This window comes from Stomoxys calcitrans, chromosome 1, assembly GCF_963082655.1.
Source record: "Stomoxys calcitrans chromosome 1, idStoCalc2.1, whole genome shotgun sequence".
In the NCBI taxonomy this organism is placed as follows: domain Eukaryota; kingdom Metazoa; phylum Arthropoda; class Insecta; order Diptera; family Muscidae; genus Stomoxys; species Stomoxys calcitrans.
This window is the reverse complement of record NC_081552.1, coordinates 82,041,862-82,061,960: the sequence shown is the minus strand read 5'-3', so window position 1 is coordinate 82,061,960 and position 20,099 is coordinate 82,041,862. Positions and strand designations below refer to the sequence as shown.

The following is a 20,099-nucleotide window of genomic DNA, read 5'->3' as shown; positions in this document are numbered from 1 at the left end:
AGACCGTACATAATACAGATGTTGGAAGTCGTAAGAGAACGCTATCTGCAAAATTTCAGCCAAATCGGATAAAAACTGCGGCAACCAGGGGCTCAAGAAGTTAAATCAGGAGATCAGAAGAAATCTGAACCGATATTGCCCATTTGCAATCCGTAACGATCTACATCAATAATAAGTTTCTTTGCAAAATTTCAAGCGAATATCTTCATTCATTCGATCGCTATCGTGATTTCGACAGACGTACGGACGGACGGACATGGCTAGATCGACTTAAAACGTCAAGACGATCCAGAATATGTATACTTTATGGGATCGCAGATGAATATTTCGAGGTAATACGAACGATATCTAGGTTTGTATACCCCCCATCCTATGGCGGTGGGTATAAAAACTTATTTGCGGCCCATCTAACCGCTTTACTTATTCCTAATCTATCAATGAGCTAAACATTCAACCGATCCACGAATTACCTCAGTAACTTCACAGACTGTACCCAAATTGCAAAAGTCAGCTGGACATACGGATATCGCAAAATTATTTTAGATTTTTACGACCATTGAAAATATATGAACAAAATTAAATATTCTAAATATGACAATATTAGTAAATATTTATTTCAGATACACGATAAAGCCGTACTCTCAACTTCAAATAAATTTTCCACTTCCTGTAAAGCTGTAAGATTTTTGGAGTAAGTTAAAAGCTCTCCAGAATAAATTGCTTTATAAGACTGTTTTATTGTTATAGTAGTATCAAAGGCATTTGCCTTTGAAATCCATTTCTTCAAAATATTTATATTTTAGTACAATTCTATAATTCACCATAACGTTTTCGCCCCATTGCACGGTTGTGCCAGTGAGGTCGATGAAATAATCTAGGAGGGTCGATTTTTTTTTTGGAAAAATTACGAAGGACCCCACGCTTACGATCTCTATTATAAAGTATATTTGGATCATATGAATTGTTAATAGTAAATTGAGTTCCAAAAACCAAATTTTCAGTTGGAGTATCTTGACTTGTGGCGGTTCCACCATATGCAGCTTCGACACCAAAATCTATAGTTCCTACATTACCTTCTTGATTGAATGTTTCACTACCGCCTGTGTTCATGTCGGTATCATCTGTTTTTATTTCCTCCGGCGAATTTATCCCAATGTCTGTTCCACCTTCCCCAGAACCATAATCTCTTTTACCAAACAAGGGCTCACCTCGTCTAGCTGCAGGTGCCGCTACACCTGTTGGGCCTGGTGGCCCAGGTGGACCGGCAGGACCAGGCGGTCCTTCTAGTCCACGCTCTCCGTCATAGCCACGTGGTCCTTTAATACCAGGTGATCCAGGAAGTCCGACTGCACCAGGAGCACCAGTGCGACCTCGCCTTCCTGTTGTACCCTTAGAACCTAGAGCTCCCGGTATACCATCATCACCACGATCACCAACTTCGCCTTTTGGACCTCGTTGTCCCGGCGGCCCTGGGGGACCTGGTGGGCCAGGAGGTCCAAACTGTGTAACAAATTGAGCCGAACTGATGGAAAAACCTATAACTAAAAAACAAACAAAATAGGAATTTGAAGTTAAAACTTTTTAATCCGAAAAAAAACTCACTTATAACTAAGAATGTTCTTTTGATCATTGTTTCGCACAGACTAAGTGTTTTGTTGCTGAACTTCAAACTTCTTATAATTTGTTGGCCACAGTGAGCTTTAAGGCAAAATAAAGTTTATGAGCATTTAAAGAACGAATTGATTTTACGAGCGATTAGAACTGTGATATGAAAGCACATAAATCGAAGCATTTTAATGACATTTGTAAGGTTAAGACAAACTACTAAAACTGTATATATTTAAATCCACAATATAATAGTTTAAGTTATAATTTTTAAACTGTTTATGAAGCGATCGTCCAATGCTTGGTTTGATATATTAAGCAGACGTCAAGAACACTAAAGTTTAAAGATAAGCCTAAAGCTTTAGTCACCTAGCAACCAGGGCTGCAGAGTAGAAGTCAAAGTCGAGCAATTGTGCAGGGAGTCGGAGATAATTTTCTCAAAGCAGAAAAAAAATTCAAAAAAAAAAAATTTTAATTCTAAATTTTTTACAATAAAAAAATTAATATGTTGGTATTTTTATACAAGAATTCAGTATTAAATTTTGCTCTTTTTTAATACAAGCTCGAGGTCTTCTTGTTTTTTTTATTTAAATTGTTAACAATATTTCGTAAATGCAAGTCGAGTTTTGTTTCCCATTTACATATACCATAAACAAAATTTACAAAAATTTCATTGAAATTTAAAAAAAAAATTGTATCAAAATATTTGTGTCAAGAAATATTTTTTTTTAATTTTTTCTTAAGAAAAAAATTGTTAAAATTTTATTATAATTTTTTTTTTTTAATTTAATTTTAAGGAAATATTTCATTAAAATTTTGTCTTAAGCGAAAATTATATTAAATTTTTGTCTTAAGAAAACATTTCAAAAGAATTTTGTCTCAAGCTAAAATTTCATTATGATTTTGTGTTTAAAACATGCTGCTAAAATTTTTCTTTTAGAAAAAAACTCATCAAAACTTTTTTAAAAAAAATTGTATTGAAATTTTTTTTGTAGAAAAATTTAAGAAAAATCGTTAAAATTTCTTTGAAATGTCTCAAAAAGTTACTCGAAATTTTGAGCTTAAAAACATTTTTGTTAAACTTTTTTTTTTTACAAAACTATCTGACATGGGCCCGCTCCGCCGCGCCTTCTTTTACTTCATATGGAACAAATTTTCCTTCGAATATTTATTTTCGACAATTAAAGAGATTTTAGTGAAATACCATGCTACGAAAATAGTATATAGCTTGACAACCAGTTTACTAATATAAGTGCCTTTATCTGAATCCCACATGACCTTTGTAGGTCTACGAATTTAAGTTCGGATGCAAGGTGTACTCCATTCTTAAATATATTATTTCAGCCCGATATTCTCATGATATCTGATTTAGGAGTGTTTTCGGGGGTGAGACCCAGATACTTGGCCCTGAAACATATCAGCTTCGTGCTCTTCTTTCAAATACCATTTATTTAAGCCCTATATTGCCATTGGTTAAGAGGAGTTTACACGATGAGGCGTCCCCCAAACACATGGCTCCTAAATAGGCTATCAAATTCGTTTTCTAATCTCAAATACCTTTCATTTGAGCCACATATTGGCATGGTCGAAAATAGTTTACTCTTTGGTGGGAGTTTTGGGGAAGGGGTGGTGCCTTAAATACATGGTCCTACATTTGGATATCAAATTCGTATTCTACTTCCAAATACCTTTATTTGAGTCCCATATTGGGATGGTCAGTAAAAAATAGCTGTTTGTGAGGTATTTTGGGAAAGGATAGACCCCCAGAAAATTGGACCCGAAAGTGGGTATCAATTCTTGCTCTACCCCTAATACCTTTTATTTAAGACCCACATTGACATGGTTGGTAAATATGCCTGATTTAGGGGTGTTTTGGGGATTGGGGTGGTCCCCCAAAACACTAAGCCCGGAAAATATATCAGCAACGTGCTCTTTTCTCATATATCTATATATCATTTATTAGAACCCTATATTGCCATTGCCCTCAAAAGTGGATATCAAATTCGTTTTCTAATCTCATTTAAACTCCTTATAGCAAAAGTCAGCAAATATATACGGTTTGGGGTACTGGCCCCAAAAACTATTTAGTTCCATTCTCTTTAAGACCCAAATTGTCTTGGTGAGCAAATACGCTCTATTTGGGGGTTGTTATGGTGGTGGGACATCCCCTAGACAGTTGGTCCCTAATGTTGATATCAGATACGTGGTCTGCTCCTAAATACCTTTAATTTGAGGCCCATATTTCCATTGTCGGCATGACCGGCATGGAGGTGTTTTGGGGGATAGGCGGTCACTCAGTGAGTTGGCCTTGAAAATATATATCGGATTCGTGTTCCATTTTAAAAACCCTCTTATTTGAACCTCATACTGCAATAGTCAGAAAATACTTCCTATTTGGGTGGTGTTATGGGGGTGGGGTGGCCCCATAGACAATTTTCCCGAATATTGATATCAAATTCGTACTTTACTCCCATAGACATTTCATTTGAGCCCCATATTGCTATGGTCGTAAATTTGTCCCCTTTGGGGAGAGGCGGCCCCCAAACACTTGGTCCAATATTTCGGTATCAGATTCTAATTCCCATATTCCCATGGTCAGTAAATATGTCCTGTTTGAGGGGGGTTTTGGGGAAGGGGTGGACCCCCAGAATCGTGACCCCACATTTGAATATTAGATTCGTATTCTACTCGCAAATATCTTTCATTTGAGTCCCATATTGCCATGGTTGGTAAATGTGTCAGATTTAGGGGTATTTTGGGCGTTGGGGTGGTCCCCCTAACACTTGGTTCGACAATTGGATATAAGATACGGTTTCGTATCCTAAATAACTTTCATTTATTTTTCATCTTGATATCTCTATTTTATTTCTTGAGCCCCCAAAGGGCGCAATTCTTATTCGAATTGGCTTACTTTTTACACAGGTCTCCAACATATAATTCAATTGTGGTCCAAACCGGACCATATCTTGATATCGCTCTAATAGCAGAGCTAAACTTTTCTTACATCCTTTTTTGGCTAAGAAGAGATGCCGGGAAAAGAACTGGACAAATGCGAACCATGGTGAGGGTATATAAGATTCGGCCCGGCCGAACATAGCACGCTTTAACTTGTTATATATAAGATAGTTGAGCCCGGCCCGCTTTGCTGCACCCGATTATGCTATGTTGGAGACAAGTACTCTAAATTAGAACATTTTTGCTTAATTGTAGTTGAAAATATATTAAAATTTTCCTATGGATTTTTCTACACTCAAGTACCTCTTATTTAAACCTCGCATTGCAATGGTCAGTAAAAGTCCTTCTTGAGGTGTGGTGGATCCTCAGACACTTGGTCCCAAAAGTGAAAGTCAATTTCGTACACTTTTCCCAAAGACCTTTCATTTAAAATCCATATTGCCATGGTCGGTAAATATGTCCGATTTGAGGAGTTTTATAGTGGTGGGGTGACCCACGAAACACTTAGTTCCGCAATTGGAAATCAGATTCGTATTCTACTCTCAAATACCTTTAATTTGAGTCCCATATTGTAGTGGTTGGTCTATAAATCCGTTTGCCGCGTTTTGGGGGTGGGCGGCTCTCATAGGCATCCCACCCCAGAATTTGATACCACATTTTTTATACCCTCCACAGTAGGATGGGGGGTATACTAATTTCGTCATTCTGTTTGTAACTACTCGAAATATTCGTCTAAGACCCCATAAAGTATATATATTCTTGATCGTCGCGATATTTTATGTCGATCTAGATATGTCCGTCTGTCTGTCGAAAGCATGCTAACTTCCATAGGTGTAAAGCTATCTGCTTGAAATTTTGCACAAATACTTCTTTTTAGTGTAGGTCGGTTGGCATTGTAAATGGGTTATATCGGTCCATGTTTTGATATAGCTGCCATATAAACCGATCTTGGGTCTTGATTTCTTGAGCCTCTAGAGGGCGCAATTTTTATCCGATTTGAATGAGTTCTTGCAGAAGCACTTTGTTATGATATCCAAAAACTGTGCCAAGTATGGTTGAAATCGGTTCATAACCTGATATAGCTGTCATAAAAACCGATCTTGGGTCATGACTTCTTGAGCCTCTAGAGTGCGCAATTTTTATCCGATTTGAATGAATTTTGGCACGACGTATTTTGTTATGATATCCAACAACTGTGCCTAGTATGGTTCAAATCGGTTCATAACCTGATATAGCTGTCATATAAACCGATCTGGGATCTTGACTTCTTGAGCCTCTAGAGGTCGCAATTATTATCCGATTTGCCTGTACGACGGATTCTCTCATGACCATCAACATTCGTGTTTATTATGGTCTGAATCGGTCTATAGCCCGATACAGCTCCCATGTAAATCGATAGCTCTATTTTACTTCTTGACCCCCAAAGGGCGCAATTCTTATTCGAATTGCCTGACATTTTACACATATAATTTAATTGTGGTCTAAACCGGATCATATCTTGATATCGCTCTAATAGCAGAGCGAATCTTTTCTTATATTCTGTTTTGCCTAACAAGAGATGGCGGGACAACAACTCGACAAATGCGATCCATGGTGGAGGGTATATAAGATTTGGCCCGGCCGAACTTAGCACGCTTTTACTTGTTGCTTTTTGATCCTTCTTATATTCGTATGTTTTATTTTTATACCCGCCACCATAAGATGGGGGGTATACTAATTTCGTCATTCTGTTTGTAACTACTCGAAATATTCATCTGAGACCCCATAAAGTATATATATTCTTGTTATACCCGCCACCATAAGATGGGGTGTATACTAATTTCGTCATTCTGTTTGTAACTACTCGAAATATTCGTCTGAGACCCCCTAAAGTATATATATTCTTGATCGTCGCGACATTTTATGTCGATCTAGCCATGTCCGTCCGTCCGTCTGTCCGTCTGTCTGTCGAAAGCACGCTAACTTCCGAAGGAGTAAAGCTAGCCGCTTGAAATTTTGCACAAATACTTCTTATTAGTGCAGGTCGGTTGGTATTGTAAATGGGCCATATCAGTTCATGTTTTGATATAGCTGCCATATAAACCGACCTTGGGTCTTGACTTCTTGAGCCGCTAGAGTGCGCAATTCTTATCCGATTGGAATGAAATTTTGCACGACGTGTTTTGCTATGATATCCAACAACTGTGTCAAGTATGGTTCAAATCGGTCCATAACCTGATATAGCTGCCATATAAACCGATCTTGGGTCTTGAATTCTTGAGCCTCTAGCGTGCGCAATTCTTATCCGATCAGAATGAAATTTGGCACGACGTGTTTTGCTATGATATCCAACAACTATGCCAAGTATGGTTGAAATCGGTCCATAACCTTATATAGCTGCCATATAAACCGATCTTGGGTCTTGACTTCTTGAGCCTCTAGAGTGCGCAATTCTTATCCGATTGAAATGAAATTTTGCACGACGTGTTTTGTTATTATATACAACAACTGTGCCAAGTATGGTTCAAATCGGTCCATAACCTGATGTAGCTGTCATATAAACCGATCTTGGGTCTTGACTTCTTGAGCCTCTAGAGGGCACAATTCTTATCCGATTTGAATGAATTTTTGCACGAAGTATTTCGTTATGATATCCAACAACTGTGCTAAGTACGGTTGAAATCGGTCCATAACCTGATATAGCTGTCATATAAACATATCTGGGGATTTGACTGCTTGAGCTTCTAGAGGGAGCAATTCCTATTCGATTTGGCTGAAATTTTGCATGACGTATTTTATTTTTACTTTCAACAACTGTGTCAAATAAGATTCAAATCGGTTCATAACCTGATATAGCTGCCATATAAACCGATCTGGGATCTTAACTTCTTGACCCCTAGAGGTCGCACTTATTATCCGGTATTCCTGAAATTTTGTACGACGGATCCTCTCGTGACCATCAACAAACGTGTTTATTATGGTCTGAATTGGTCTATAGCCCGATACAGATCCCATATAAATCGTTCTCTCTATTTTACTTCGTGAGCCCCCAATGGACGCAATTCTTATACGAATTGGCTTAAATTTTACACAGGTCTCCAACAAATAATTTAATTGTCGTCCGAACCGGACCATATCTTGATATCGTTTTAATAGCGGAGCAACTCTTTTCTTATATCCTTTTTTGCCTAAGAAGAGATGCCGAGAAAAGAACTCGACAAATGCGATCCATGGTGGAGGGTATATAAGATTCGGCCCGGACGAACTTAGCACGCTTTTACTTGTTTTATGCTTTGTTTACTTAAAAAGAGATGCCGGGAAAAGTGTTTCACAAATGCGATCCATGGTGGAGAGTATATAAGATTCGGCCCGGCCGGTCTTAGCACGTTTTTATATGTTAATGTATTTTTTTTTATTAAGGAACATCTATAATCCTACACATATTATATTACATTTTCTGATGCGACAAGAAGGCAACAGGCTGGCTAGATTTATCTGCAGAAACCGGACCATAGGCAGGATTTAGAAACTATGCCACTGTTGCCTTAGCCTCGTCTGCTGAGTTCTCCAGGGGTTCATCCTCACAAGATTCGTTCGATCTTGTCATAGTGAGTATCCGTACGCCTCCAGGGACAATTATAATGGCCGGTGCACGAACTTATGTGTGTGTGGGTGTTTATAGGCCTGCCTACTAGTGGTTGCCGGAGATAAAAAACGTCATTGGCCGAGAAGAGGTTTATAGCGCCACAGCGATTTATATTTTTAAAATATGAACATATAAGCGCGTTTTAAATAAATACAAGTAAAAGCGTGTTAAGTTCGGCCGGGCCGATTCTTATATACCCTCCACCACGAATCTCATTTGTTGAGTTCTTTTCCCGGTGTCTCTTTTTGGGCAAACAAAGGAAAGGAAATTCGAACCATAATGGAATGAATGTTGGATACCACAATAGAAGTCATTGTGTAAAATTTCAGGCAAATCGAATAAGGATTTCGCCCTTTAGCGGCCCAATAAGTAAAATAGAGAGATTGTTTTATTGGGAGCTGTATTAAGTTATAGACCGATTCTGACCATATTTGACACGTATGTTGAAGAGATAAGCCGTCGTACAAAAATTTCACCCAAATCAGATAATAATTGCGCCCCATACAGGCACAAGAAGTCAAGATCTCAGATCAGTTTATATGGCAGCTATATCATGTTATAGACCGATTTGAACCATACTTCGCACAGTTGTTGAAAGTCATAACGAAACACCTCATGGAAAATTCCACCCAAATCGGATAAGAATTTCGTCCTCTAGTGGCTCAAGAACTCAAGATTCAAGATCGGTTTATATGGCAGCTATACCAGATTATGAACCGCACTTGGTACAGTTGTTGGAAGTAATGACGAAACACGTCGTGCAAAATTTCAGAGATGTCGGATAGGAATGGCGCCCTCTAAAGTCTCAAAACATCCAGATCCCAGAACGGTTTATATGACAGCTATATCATGTTATGGACCGATTTCAACCATACTTAGCAGATATTAGGACTTCTATGCAAAATTTCAGCCAAAGCAGATAAAAATTGGGCCCTCTAGTGGCTTAAGAATGCAAGATCCAAGATCGGTTTATATGGCAGCTTTATCAACACATGGACCGATATGGTCCATTTGCAATCCCAGCCGACCTCCACCTATAAGAAATATTTGTACAAAATTTCAAGCGAATAGCTTTACTCCTTCGAAAGTTAGCGTGCTTTCGACAGACAGACGGACGAACGGCCGGGCAGACGGACAGACATGGCTAGATCGACATAAAATGTCGTGACGATCAAGAATATATATACTTTATGGGGTCTTAGACGAATATTTCGAGTAGTTACAAACAGAATGACGAAATTAGTATACCCCCATCCTATGATGGAGGGTATAAAAATATCACCACTAAGCTCTCAGTTGGAAATTACTGACAGAGATGCAAAATGCAAATTTTGCCCATGAATATTCCACTAAGGAACAGGGCAAACTTCTCACCTATCAATGTGTGCAGTCCGATTAAAGTTTTTAAACTCAATGATAAGGGGCCTCCTTTTTATAGCCGAGTACTAAACAAACGGCGTGCCGCAGTGCGACACCTCTTGGGAGAGAAATTTTACACGGCATTGTACCCCATAATTGTTGCCAGCATAAGGTGGAGAAAACCATCGCTGAAAATTTTTTCTGATGGTCTCGCCAGGATTCGATCCCACCAGTTTGGTGCAAAACACATTTTGGTGCGATTTATGGCTGGTGGCATCATTGGACCGTGATTCTTTAAAGATGATGTGAATCGTAACGTAACAGTGACTGGTGGGCGCTATCGTGAGATGATTTCCAACATTTTTTTGCCCAAAATGCAAGAGCTTGATTTGCATGGCATGCGATTTCAACAAGACGGTACCACATGCCACACAGCACGCGTAACAATGGACTTATTGAGAGGAGAGTCATTTTAGTCATTTTATTTTTTCAAGTTCGGGACCGGTCATTTGGCCGCCTATATCGTGCGATTTAACGCCTTTATACCATTTTTTGTGGATATATGTCAAAACTCATGTCTATACAGACAACCCCGTTTCTATTGACGCATTTGAAGACAATAGTGAAGCATATATTCCTGAGATACCGGCCGAAATGTTGGAAGGACTGTGCCAAAATTGGAACATTTCAGACGCAGTCACGGCCAACATTTTCATGTATTAATCCTCAAACACTAATTTATATCGACCGTACTATCGATTCAAATAAAGATTCCAGGCACTTTTTATACAGCTCTTCAAAATTCACCCTTTATTTTTAATCGTCATGATATTTGAAGTCCGTCCGTCTGCCTGTTGAAAGCATGTAACTTATAAAGGAGTAAAGCTAGGCACTTAAAATTTTGAACAACAATTCTTATAAGTGTAGGTAGGTTGAGATTGTAAATGGGCCAAATTGGTCTATATCTTGATATATCTACCATATAAACCGATCTTGGGTCTTGATTTCTTAAGCTTCAGGGGGGCGCAATTTCTCTCTGATTTGGCTGAAATATTGCAAGTGGTGTTTTGGTACGACTTCCAACAATTGTGCGAAGAAAGGTTCAAAACAAAATGAAAAATTCGGAATTACTTTTTAGGCAACCCAATATTATTTGAGCCCCATATTGCGATGGTCAGTAAAAAATTGCTGTTTGTGGGGTATTTTGGGAAAGGGGTAGACCCCCAGACAATTGGTCCCGAAAATGGGTATCAATTCTTGCTCTAGAACTCCTCCAGAACTCCTTAAATGGTAAAACTTTCGGCAATGATGAGGCTATAAAATCGCACTTGGTTCAGTTTTTTGCAGATAAAGACCAGAAGTTCTATGAGCGTGGAATACTAAATTTGCCAGGAAGATGGCAAAAGGTTATCGAACAAAATGGCAAATATATATTTGATTAAAGTTCATTCTAAGTTTTATTAAAAATGCATTTACTTTCTTTTAAAAAATCCGCAATTACTTTTTAGGCAACCCAATATTATTTGAGCCCCATATTGCGATGGTCAGTAAAAAATTGCTGTTTGTGGGGTATTTTGGGAAAGGGTCCCGAAAATGGGTATCAATTCTTGCTCTACACCCCAATACCTTGTATTTAAGCTCCACATTGACATGGTAGGTAAATATGCCCGATTTAGGGGTGTTTTGAAGATTGTGGTGGTCCTTTCACATTGCAAATGCAAGTTTTGCCCATGAACATTCCACTAAGGAACAGGGGCAAACTTCTCACATATCAATGAGTGGAGTCCGATTCAAGTTTTTAAACTCAATGATAAGGGGCCTTCTTTTTATAGCCGAGTACAAGCGGAGTGCCGCAGTGCGACACCTCTTGGAAGAGAAGTTTTACATGGCATAGTACCTCATAAATGTTGCCAGCATAAGGTGGAGAAAACCACCGTTGAAAACTGAGTCTATAAGGAACAGACAAACCTACAAACAAACAAACACAAATTGATTTTTATACCCTCCACCATAAGATGGGCGTATGCTAATTTCGTCATTCGGTTTGTAACTACTCGAAATATTCTTGATCGTCGTGACATTTTATGTCGATCTAGCCATGTCCGTCCGTCTGTCCGTCCGTCTGCCTGTCGAAAGCACGCTAACTTCCGAAGGAGTAAAGCTAGCCGCTTGAAATTTTGCACAAATACTTCTTATTAGTGTAGGTCGGTTGGTATTGTAAATGGGCCATATCGGTCCATGTTTTGATATAGCTGCCATATAAACCGATCTTGGGTCTTGACTTCTTGAGCCTCTAGAGCGTGCAATTCTTGTCCGATTGGAATTAAATTTTGTACGACGGATTCTCTCATGACCATCAAGATACGTGTTTATTACGGTCTGAATCGGTCTATAGCCCGATACAGCTCCCATATAAATCGATCTCTCTATTTTACTTCATGAGCCCCCAAAGGGCGCAATTCTTATTCGAATTGGCTGACATTTTACACAGGTCTCCAACATATAATTTAATTGTCGTCCAAACCGGACCATATCTTGATATCGCTCTAATAGCAGAGCAAATCCTTTCTTATATCCTTTTTTGCCTAAGAGGAGATGCCGGGAAAAGAACTGGACAAATGCGAACCATGGTGAGGGTATATAAGATTCGGCCCGGCCGAACATAGCACGCTTTAACTTGTTATATATAAGATAGTTGAGCCCGGCCCGCTTTGCTGCACCCGATTATGCTATGTTGGAGACAAGTACTCTAAATTAGAACATTTTTGCTTAATTGTAGTTGAAAATATATTAAAATTTTCCTATGGATTTTTCTACACTCAAGTACCTCTTATTTAAACCTCGCATTGCAATGGTCAGTAAAAGTCCTTCTTGAGGTGTGGTGGATCCTCAGACACTTGGTCCCAAAAGTGAAAGTCAATTTCGTACACTTTTCCCAAAGACCTTTCATTTAAAATCCATATTGCCATGGTCGGTAAATATGTCCGATTTGAGGAGTTTTATAGTGGTGGGGTGACCCACGAAACACTTAGTTCCGCAATTGGAAATCAGATTCGTATTCTACTCTCAAATACCTTTAATTTGAGTCCCATATTGTAGTGGTTGGTCTATAAATCCGTTTGCCGCGTTTTGGGGGTGGGCGGCTCTCATAGGCATCCCACCCCAGAATTTGATACCACATTTTTTATACCCTCCACAGTAGGATGGGGGGTATACTAATTTCGTCATTCTGTTTGTAACTACTCGAAATATTCGTCTAAGACCCCATAAAGTATATATATTCTTGATCGTCGCGATATTTTATGTCGATCTAGATATGTCCGTCTGTCTGTCGAAAGCATGCTAACTTCCATAGGTGTAAAGCTATCTGCTTGAAATTTTGCACAAATACTTCTTTTTAGTGTAGGTCGGTTGGCATTGTAAATGGGTTATATCGGTCCATGTTTTGATATAGCTGCCATATAAACCGATCTTGGGTCTTGATTTCTTGAGCCTCTAGAGGGCGCAATTCTTATCCGATTTGAATGAATTTTGGCACGACGTGTTTTGTTATGATATCCAACAACTGTACCAAGTATGGTTCAAATCGGTCCATAACCTGATATAGCTGTCATATAAACCGATCTTGGGTCTTGACTTCTTGAGCCTCTAGAGTGCGCAATTCTTATCCGATTTGAATGAGTTCTTGCAGAAGCACTTTGTTATGATATCCAAAAACTGTGCCAAGTATGGTTGAAATCGGTTCATAACCTGATATAGCTGTCATAAAAACCGATCTTGGGTCATGACTTCTTGAGCCTCTAGAGTGCGCAATTTTTATCCGATTTGAATGAATTTTGGCACGACGTATTTTGTTATGATATCCAACAACTGTGCCTAGTATGGTTCAAATCGGTTCATAACCTGATATAGCTGTCATATAAACCGATCTGGGATCTTCTTCTTGAGCCTCTAGAGGTCGCAATTATTATCCGATTTGCCTGTACGACGGATTCTCTCATGACCATCAACATTCGTGTTTATTATGGTCTGAATCGGTCTATAGCCCGATACAGCTCCCATGTAAATCGATAGCTCTATTTTACTTCTTGACCCCCAAAGGGCGCAATTCTTATTCGAATTGCCTGACATTTTACACATATAATTTAATTGTGGTCTAAACCGGATCATATCTTGATATCGCTCTAATAGCAGAGCGAATCTTTTCTTATATTCTGTTTTGCCTAACAAGAGATGGCGGGACAACAACTCGACAAATGCGATCCATGGTGGAGGGTATATAAGATTTGGCCCGGCCGAACTTAGCACGCTTTTACTTGTTGCTTTTTGATCCTTCTTATATTCGTATGTTTTATTTTTATACCCGCCACCATAAGATGGGGGGTATACTAATTTCGTCATTCTGTTTGTAACTACTCGAAATATTCATCTGAGACCCCATAAAGTATATATATTCTTGTTATACCCGCCACCATAAGATGGGGTGTATACTAATTTCGTCATTCTGTTTGTAACTACTCGAAATATTCGTCTGAGACCCCCTAAAGTATATATATTCTTGATCGTCGCGACATTTTATGTCGATCTAGCCATGTCCGTCCGTCCGTCCGTCCGTCTGTCTGTCGAAATCACGCTAACTTCCGAAGGAGTAAAGCTAGCTGCTTGAAATTTTGCACAAATACTTCTTATTAGTGCAGGTCGGTTGGTATTGTAAATGGGCCATATCAGTTCATGTTTTGATATAGCTGCCATATAAACCGACCTTGGGTCTTGACTTCTTGAGCCGCTAGAGTGCGCAATTCTTATCCGATTGGAATGAAATTTTGCACGACGTGTTTTGCTATGATATCCAACAACTGTGCCAAGTATGGTTCAAATCGGTCCATAACCTGATATAGCTGCCATATAAACCGATCTTGGGTCTTGAATTCTTGAGCCTCTAGCGTGCGCAATTCTTATCCGATCAGAATGAAATTTGGCACGACGTGTTTTGCTATGATATCCAACAACTATGCCAAGTATGGTTGAAATCGGTCCATAACCTTATATAGCTGCCATATAAACCGATCTTGGGTCTTGACTTCTTGAGCCTCTAGAGTGCGCAATTCTTATCCGATTGAAATGAAATTTTGCACGACGTGTTTTGTTATTATATACAACAACTGTGCCAAGTATGGTTCAAATCGGTCCATAACCTGATGTAGCTGTCATATAAACCGATCTTGGGTCTTGACTTCTTGAGCCTCTAGAGGGCACAATTCTTATCCGATTTGAATGAATTTTTGCACGAAGTATTTCGTTATGATATCCAACAACTGTGCTAAGTACGGTTGAAATCGGTCCATAACCTGATATAGCTGTCATATAAACATATCTGGGGATTTGACTGCTTGAGCTTCTAGAGGGAGCAATTCCTATTCGATTTGGCTGAAATTTTGCATGACGTATTTTATTTTTACTTTCAACAACTGTGTCAAATAAGATTCAAATCGGTTCATAACCTGATATAGCTGCCATATAAACCGATCTGGGATCTTGACTTCTTGACCCCTAGAGGTCGCACTTATTATCCGGTATTCCTGAAATTTTGTACGACGGATCCTCTCGTGACCATCAACAAACGTGTTTATTATGGTCTGAATTGGCCTATAGCCCGATACAGATCCCATATAAATCGTTCTATCTATTTTACTTCGTGAGCCCCCAATGGACGCAATTCTTATACGAATTGGCTTAAATTTTACACAGGTCTCCAACAAATAATTTAATTGTCGTCCGAACCGGACCATATCTTGATATCGTTTTAATAGCGGAGCAACTCTTTTCTTATATCCTTTTTTGCCTAAGAAGAGATGCCGAGAAAAGAACTCGACAAATGCGATCCATGGTGGAGGGTATATAAGATTCGGCCCGGCCGAACTTAGCACGCTTTTACTTGTTCTTTATTCAAAGGACCGATAGGTTGTCATAACAAAGATACATGCTGGTGAATAATTTTTTCCACTCTGCCCTCTCTCTGTTGATGTTGCAAATGCAAATGTTAATTTTGCCCATGAACATTCCACTAAGGAACAGGGAAACTTCTCACAAATTAATGAGTGCAGTTCGATTCAAGTTTAAGCTCATTGATAAGGGGCCTCCTTTTTATAGCCGAGTCCGAACGGCGTGCCGCTGTGCGGCACCTCTTTGGAGAGAAGTTTTACATGGCATAGTACCTCACAAATGTTTCCAGCATTAGGAGGCGAGAACCACCGCAGAAAATTTTTTCTGATGTTCTCGCCAGGATTCGAACCTAAGCGTTCAGCGTCATAGGCGGACATGCTAACCTCAGCGCTACGGTGGCCTCCATGTTCATGTTGGCATATTTTTAATTGGATCAACTAAATCCAATTGGATTAAACAATTTCAGTTAAAGACCGCCACATGACGCCAATTTAAATGTTATTGTTACTCGCTTAGAGAGGATCATATGGTATGGAGGTTATCTATGGATAGTCATTCATAGACAACCACCATAACATATGTTTACCTATTAAATAGTCATCATTTAGTCTGTTTTTATGCCCACCACCGAAGGATGGGGGAATATTCATTTTGTCATTCCACAGCGAAATATCAATTTCCGACCCTATAAACTATATATATTCTTGATCAACGTAAAAATCTAAGACGATCTAAACATGTCTGTCCGTCTGTCCGCCTGGCTGTTGAAATCACGCCGCAATCTTTAACAAGTTAAAGCGTGCTAAGTTCGGCCTGGCCGAATCTTATATACCCTCCACCATGGATCGCATTTGTCGAGTTATTTTCCAGCATCTCTTCTTAGGCAAAAAGGGATATAAGAGAAGATTTGCTCTGCTATTAGAGCGATATCAAGATATGGTCCGGTTTGACCACATTTAAATTATATGTTGGAGACCTGTGTAAAATGTCACCCAATTCGAATACGAATTGCGCCCTTTGGGGGCTCAAGAAGTAAAATAGAGAGATCGATTTATAAGGGAGCTGTATCGGGCTATAGACCGATTCGGACCATAATAAACACGTATGTTGATGGTCATGAGGGGATCCGTCGTGCAAAATTTCATTCCAATCGGATAAGAATTGCGCTCTCTAGAGGGTCAAGAATTCAAGACCCAAGATCGGTTTATATGCCAGCTATATCAGGTTAAGGACAGATTTGAACCATACTTGGCACCGTTGTTGGATATCATAACAAAACACGTGGTGCAAAATTTCATTTTAATCGGATAAGAATTGCGCACTCTAGAGGCTGAAGAAGTCAAAACCCAAGATCGGTTTATATGTATGACAGCTATTCCAGGTTATGGACCGATTTGAACCATACTTAGCACAGTTGTTATAAGTGTTACTAAAATACTATGTGCAAAATTTCAGTCAAATTGCGAATTGCGCACTCTAGAGGCTCAAGAAGTCAAGACCCAAGATCGGTTTATATGACAGCTACATCAGGTTATGGACCGATTTGAACCATACTTGGCACAGTTGTTGTATATAATAACAAAACACGTCGTGCAAAATTTCATTTCAATCGGATAAGAATTGCGCACTCTAGAGGCTCAAGAAGTCAAGACCCAAGATCGGTTTATATGGCAGCTATATCAAACCATGGACCGATATGGCCCATTTACAATACCAACTGACCTACACCAATAAAAAGTATTTGTGCAAAACTTCAAGCGGCTAGCATTACTCCTTCGGAAGTTTGAGTGCTCTCGACAGACAGACGGGCGGACGGACGCCCCGCCCCAATTTGAACAGATTTTTTTTTTGTAAGCAGGTTAATTTCGAAGATGGGCTATATCGGACTATATCTTGATATAGCCCCCATATAGACCGATCCGCCGATTTAGGGCCTTAGGCCCATGAAAGCCACATTTATTATCCGATTTTGCTGAAATTTGGGACAGGGAGATGTGTTAGGCTCAGATCGGTCCAGATTCGGATATAGCTACCATATAGACCGACCTTCCGATTTAGGGTCTTAGGCCCATAAAAGCCACATTTACAATCCGAAAATTTGGAACAGTGAATTGTGTTAGGCCTTTCGACTTCCTTCGTTTATTGGGCCCAGATCGGTTCTTATTTGGTTATATCTGCCATATAGACCGATCTTCCGATTTAGCGTCTAAGGCCCATAAAAGCCATATTTTTTATCCGATTTTGATAAAATTTGGGACAGTGAGTTGTCTTAGGCCCTTCGACGTCCTTTTTCAATTTGGCCAGGTCTAAATTTGGTTTGATCGGTCTAAATTTGAATATAGCTGCCCAAGGTTTTGGGCCCATAACCGGAACTTTTATTTTCCGATTTCGCCGAAATTTGGGACAGTGCTTTGTGTTCGGCTCTTCGACAGTTTTCTGCAACTTGGCCCAAATCGGTCCAGATTTGTATATAGCTGCCATATAGACCGATATCTCGATTTAAAGCCTTGGCCCCATAAAAGGCGCATTTATAATCCGATTTCACTGAATTTTGACACAGTGACTTATATTAGGCTTTTCGACATCCGTGTCGTTTATGGTTCAGATCGGTTTATTTTTAGATATAGCTACTAAAAAGATCACTACTTTGTTATGCATAATTGAACAATTGAATTGTACTTATTAGTATTTGGTCCAAATCGGAACATCGGAACGATATAACTGCTATGGAACATAAGGTATGAAATTTTCACGGAATTTTGATGAAAGGTGATTGGGTATCCAAAGTTCGGCCTGGCCGCTCTTTTACTTGTTTTTAAATCATATTAAATTGCACATATTAAACGATTTTCTGTAGTAAACAACTAATTTGCCAGTCTATTTATTTGGTGAGGTTCTTACCGTGTAAAACTCATGAAAAAAGTGTTGACCAGCAACACGTCGTTTGGTCTCGTCTATCGGTGAGATAAAAATGGTTGCAACCTTATCGTTAAGGTTTGCAACTCCTGTTTCCATGGCGGCCTACACATTAATTAAATTACACAGTGTCCCGTTAGGTCATTATAATTGATCGACTGTTTGGGGTGAGGTGGTCCACTAGATATATGAGCAGAATAATAATATCAGATTCGCAGTACACAACCTGATACCTTTAATTTAAACTCATATTGTCATGATTGGTGTATACAGTCGTTTGGTGGAGGGCGTCTATATGAGGGTTGTGCGCCACACTGCATCTTGAGTACAAATATGAATGACGCCCTCAACTCAAAAAAATCTATCACTTGATTCCCCATTGTTTTGATAGGTCAAATAACCTATTGGAGGCGATTTTAGGAGGTAAAACACCACCCAGGTTCTTGGACACAAAGTTTAATGTCATATTCGTAATCTGCCTATCATTTGAGTTTCATCAAGCTTTGATTAAGTAGTATTCCCATTTGGGGAGCTTATCGGGGTAGGGGCGACTATCAATTACTTGGACCTCGTTTTTTATGTCATATTCGTAGTCTTCTCCCGAATATCTTTCATTTGAATCCTTTATTGATATATACGTCCAATATGTCTATTTGGGGCAGTTTTCTGGCATGGGCTACCCCTTGGAAACTTGAAACCAAGATTTTATACCACATACACTTTCTACTGTCCAATATCTTTCATTTGATACCCATATTGGCCCTATCGGTCAACTTTTGATTTTGGGTGGCGTTTTGTGGTAACGGGGGAGGATTCGCCCCCTTCCAACATCAACAAATTACATAGCCTATACCTCCTTCCTGACCATAATCGAAATCTACTCGCGAATACCTTTCATTCGATTCCCATTTTGTCATTATCGTCCAATAAACCTATTTTGGGGGTTTTTTTGGGGTCGGGCGGCCCCCCAATTACTTAGACGCAATTTTTAATATGGAATTTGTACTCTACTCTTGAATACCTTTCATTTAAGTCCCATATTGTCCCAATCGGTCCACTTTTATTTTTGGCTGGTACTTTTGGGGTAAGGGGGAGGGTCCGCCCCCAATGCGATATCTAAAAATGATATAGCATATTGCTCCTTCCGGACCACTCCCCACAATCTATGAAAATTTCAAAGAAATCGGTTTGGCCGTTTCTAAGTCTATACGGAACAAACAAATTTACAAACCCACAAACAAACAAACATATAAACAAACAAGCAAACAAACATACAAACCAAACTAACAAACACAAATTCATTTCTATATACAATATATAGATTACCATGAAAATTCTTTAGAAAAATTTGCATTGAAATTTTGTTTAAAAAAAAACTTCATTGAAATTTTGTTCTGGAAAAATATTAAAATTTTGTGTTTGATACCCTACACCTCATTGGGTATGCAGGCTACTCCGTCGAAATTTTAATTTGCTATAATTTAATATGTAGTATTCCGACCAAAATCCGTATACATTTCAGAAGTCAAAGAGGAAATCGTTTCGCAAAATGTTGATAAGATGGTTTGATAAATGCTTATGAAAAGGCCCAACAAGGGTAGATACATATATATGGGAGCTTTATCTAAATCTGAAGCGATTTCTGTAGAATTTATCAATGGTCAGAAGTGTCATAAGAGAAAACTTTGTGCCTAAA

At 39.0% G+C, this 20,099-nt stretch overlaps 1 protein-coding gene across 1 annotated transcript; it reads right to left on the bottom strand.

Moving 5' to 3' along the window:
* Positions 1 to 713: 713 nt before the first annotated feature.
* On the bottom strand, positions 714 to 1,648 carry LOC106095175 (collagen alpha-2(I) chain-like). The gene is made up of 2 exons (XM_013262422.2): positions 1,603 to 1,648; positions 714 to 1,541 (listed from the first exon to the last, which is right to left on the bottom strand). The coding sequence occupies exons 1-2, from the start codon at positions 1,628 to 1,630 to the stop codon at positions 811 to 813; spliced, it is 759 nt and encodes a 252-aa protein (XP_013117876.2). The 5' UTR covers positions 1,631 to 1,648; the 3' UTR covers positions 714 to 810.
* Positions 1,649 to 20,099: the final 18,451 nt, after the last annotated feature.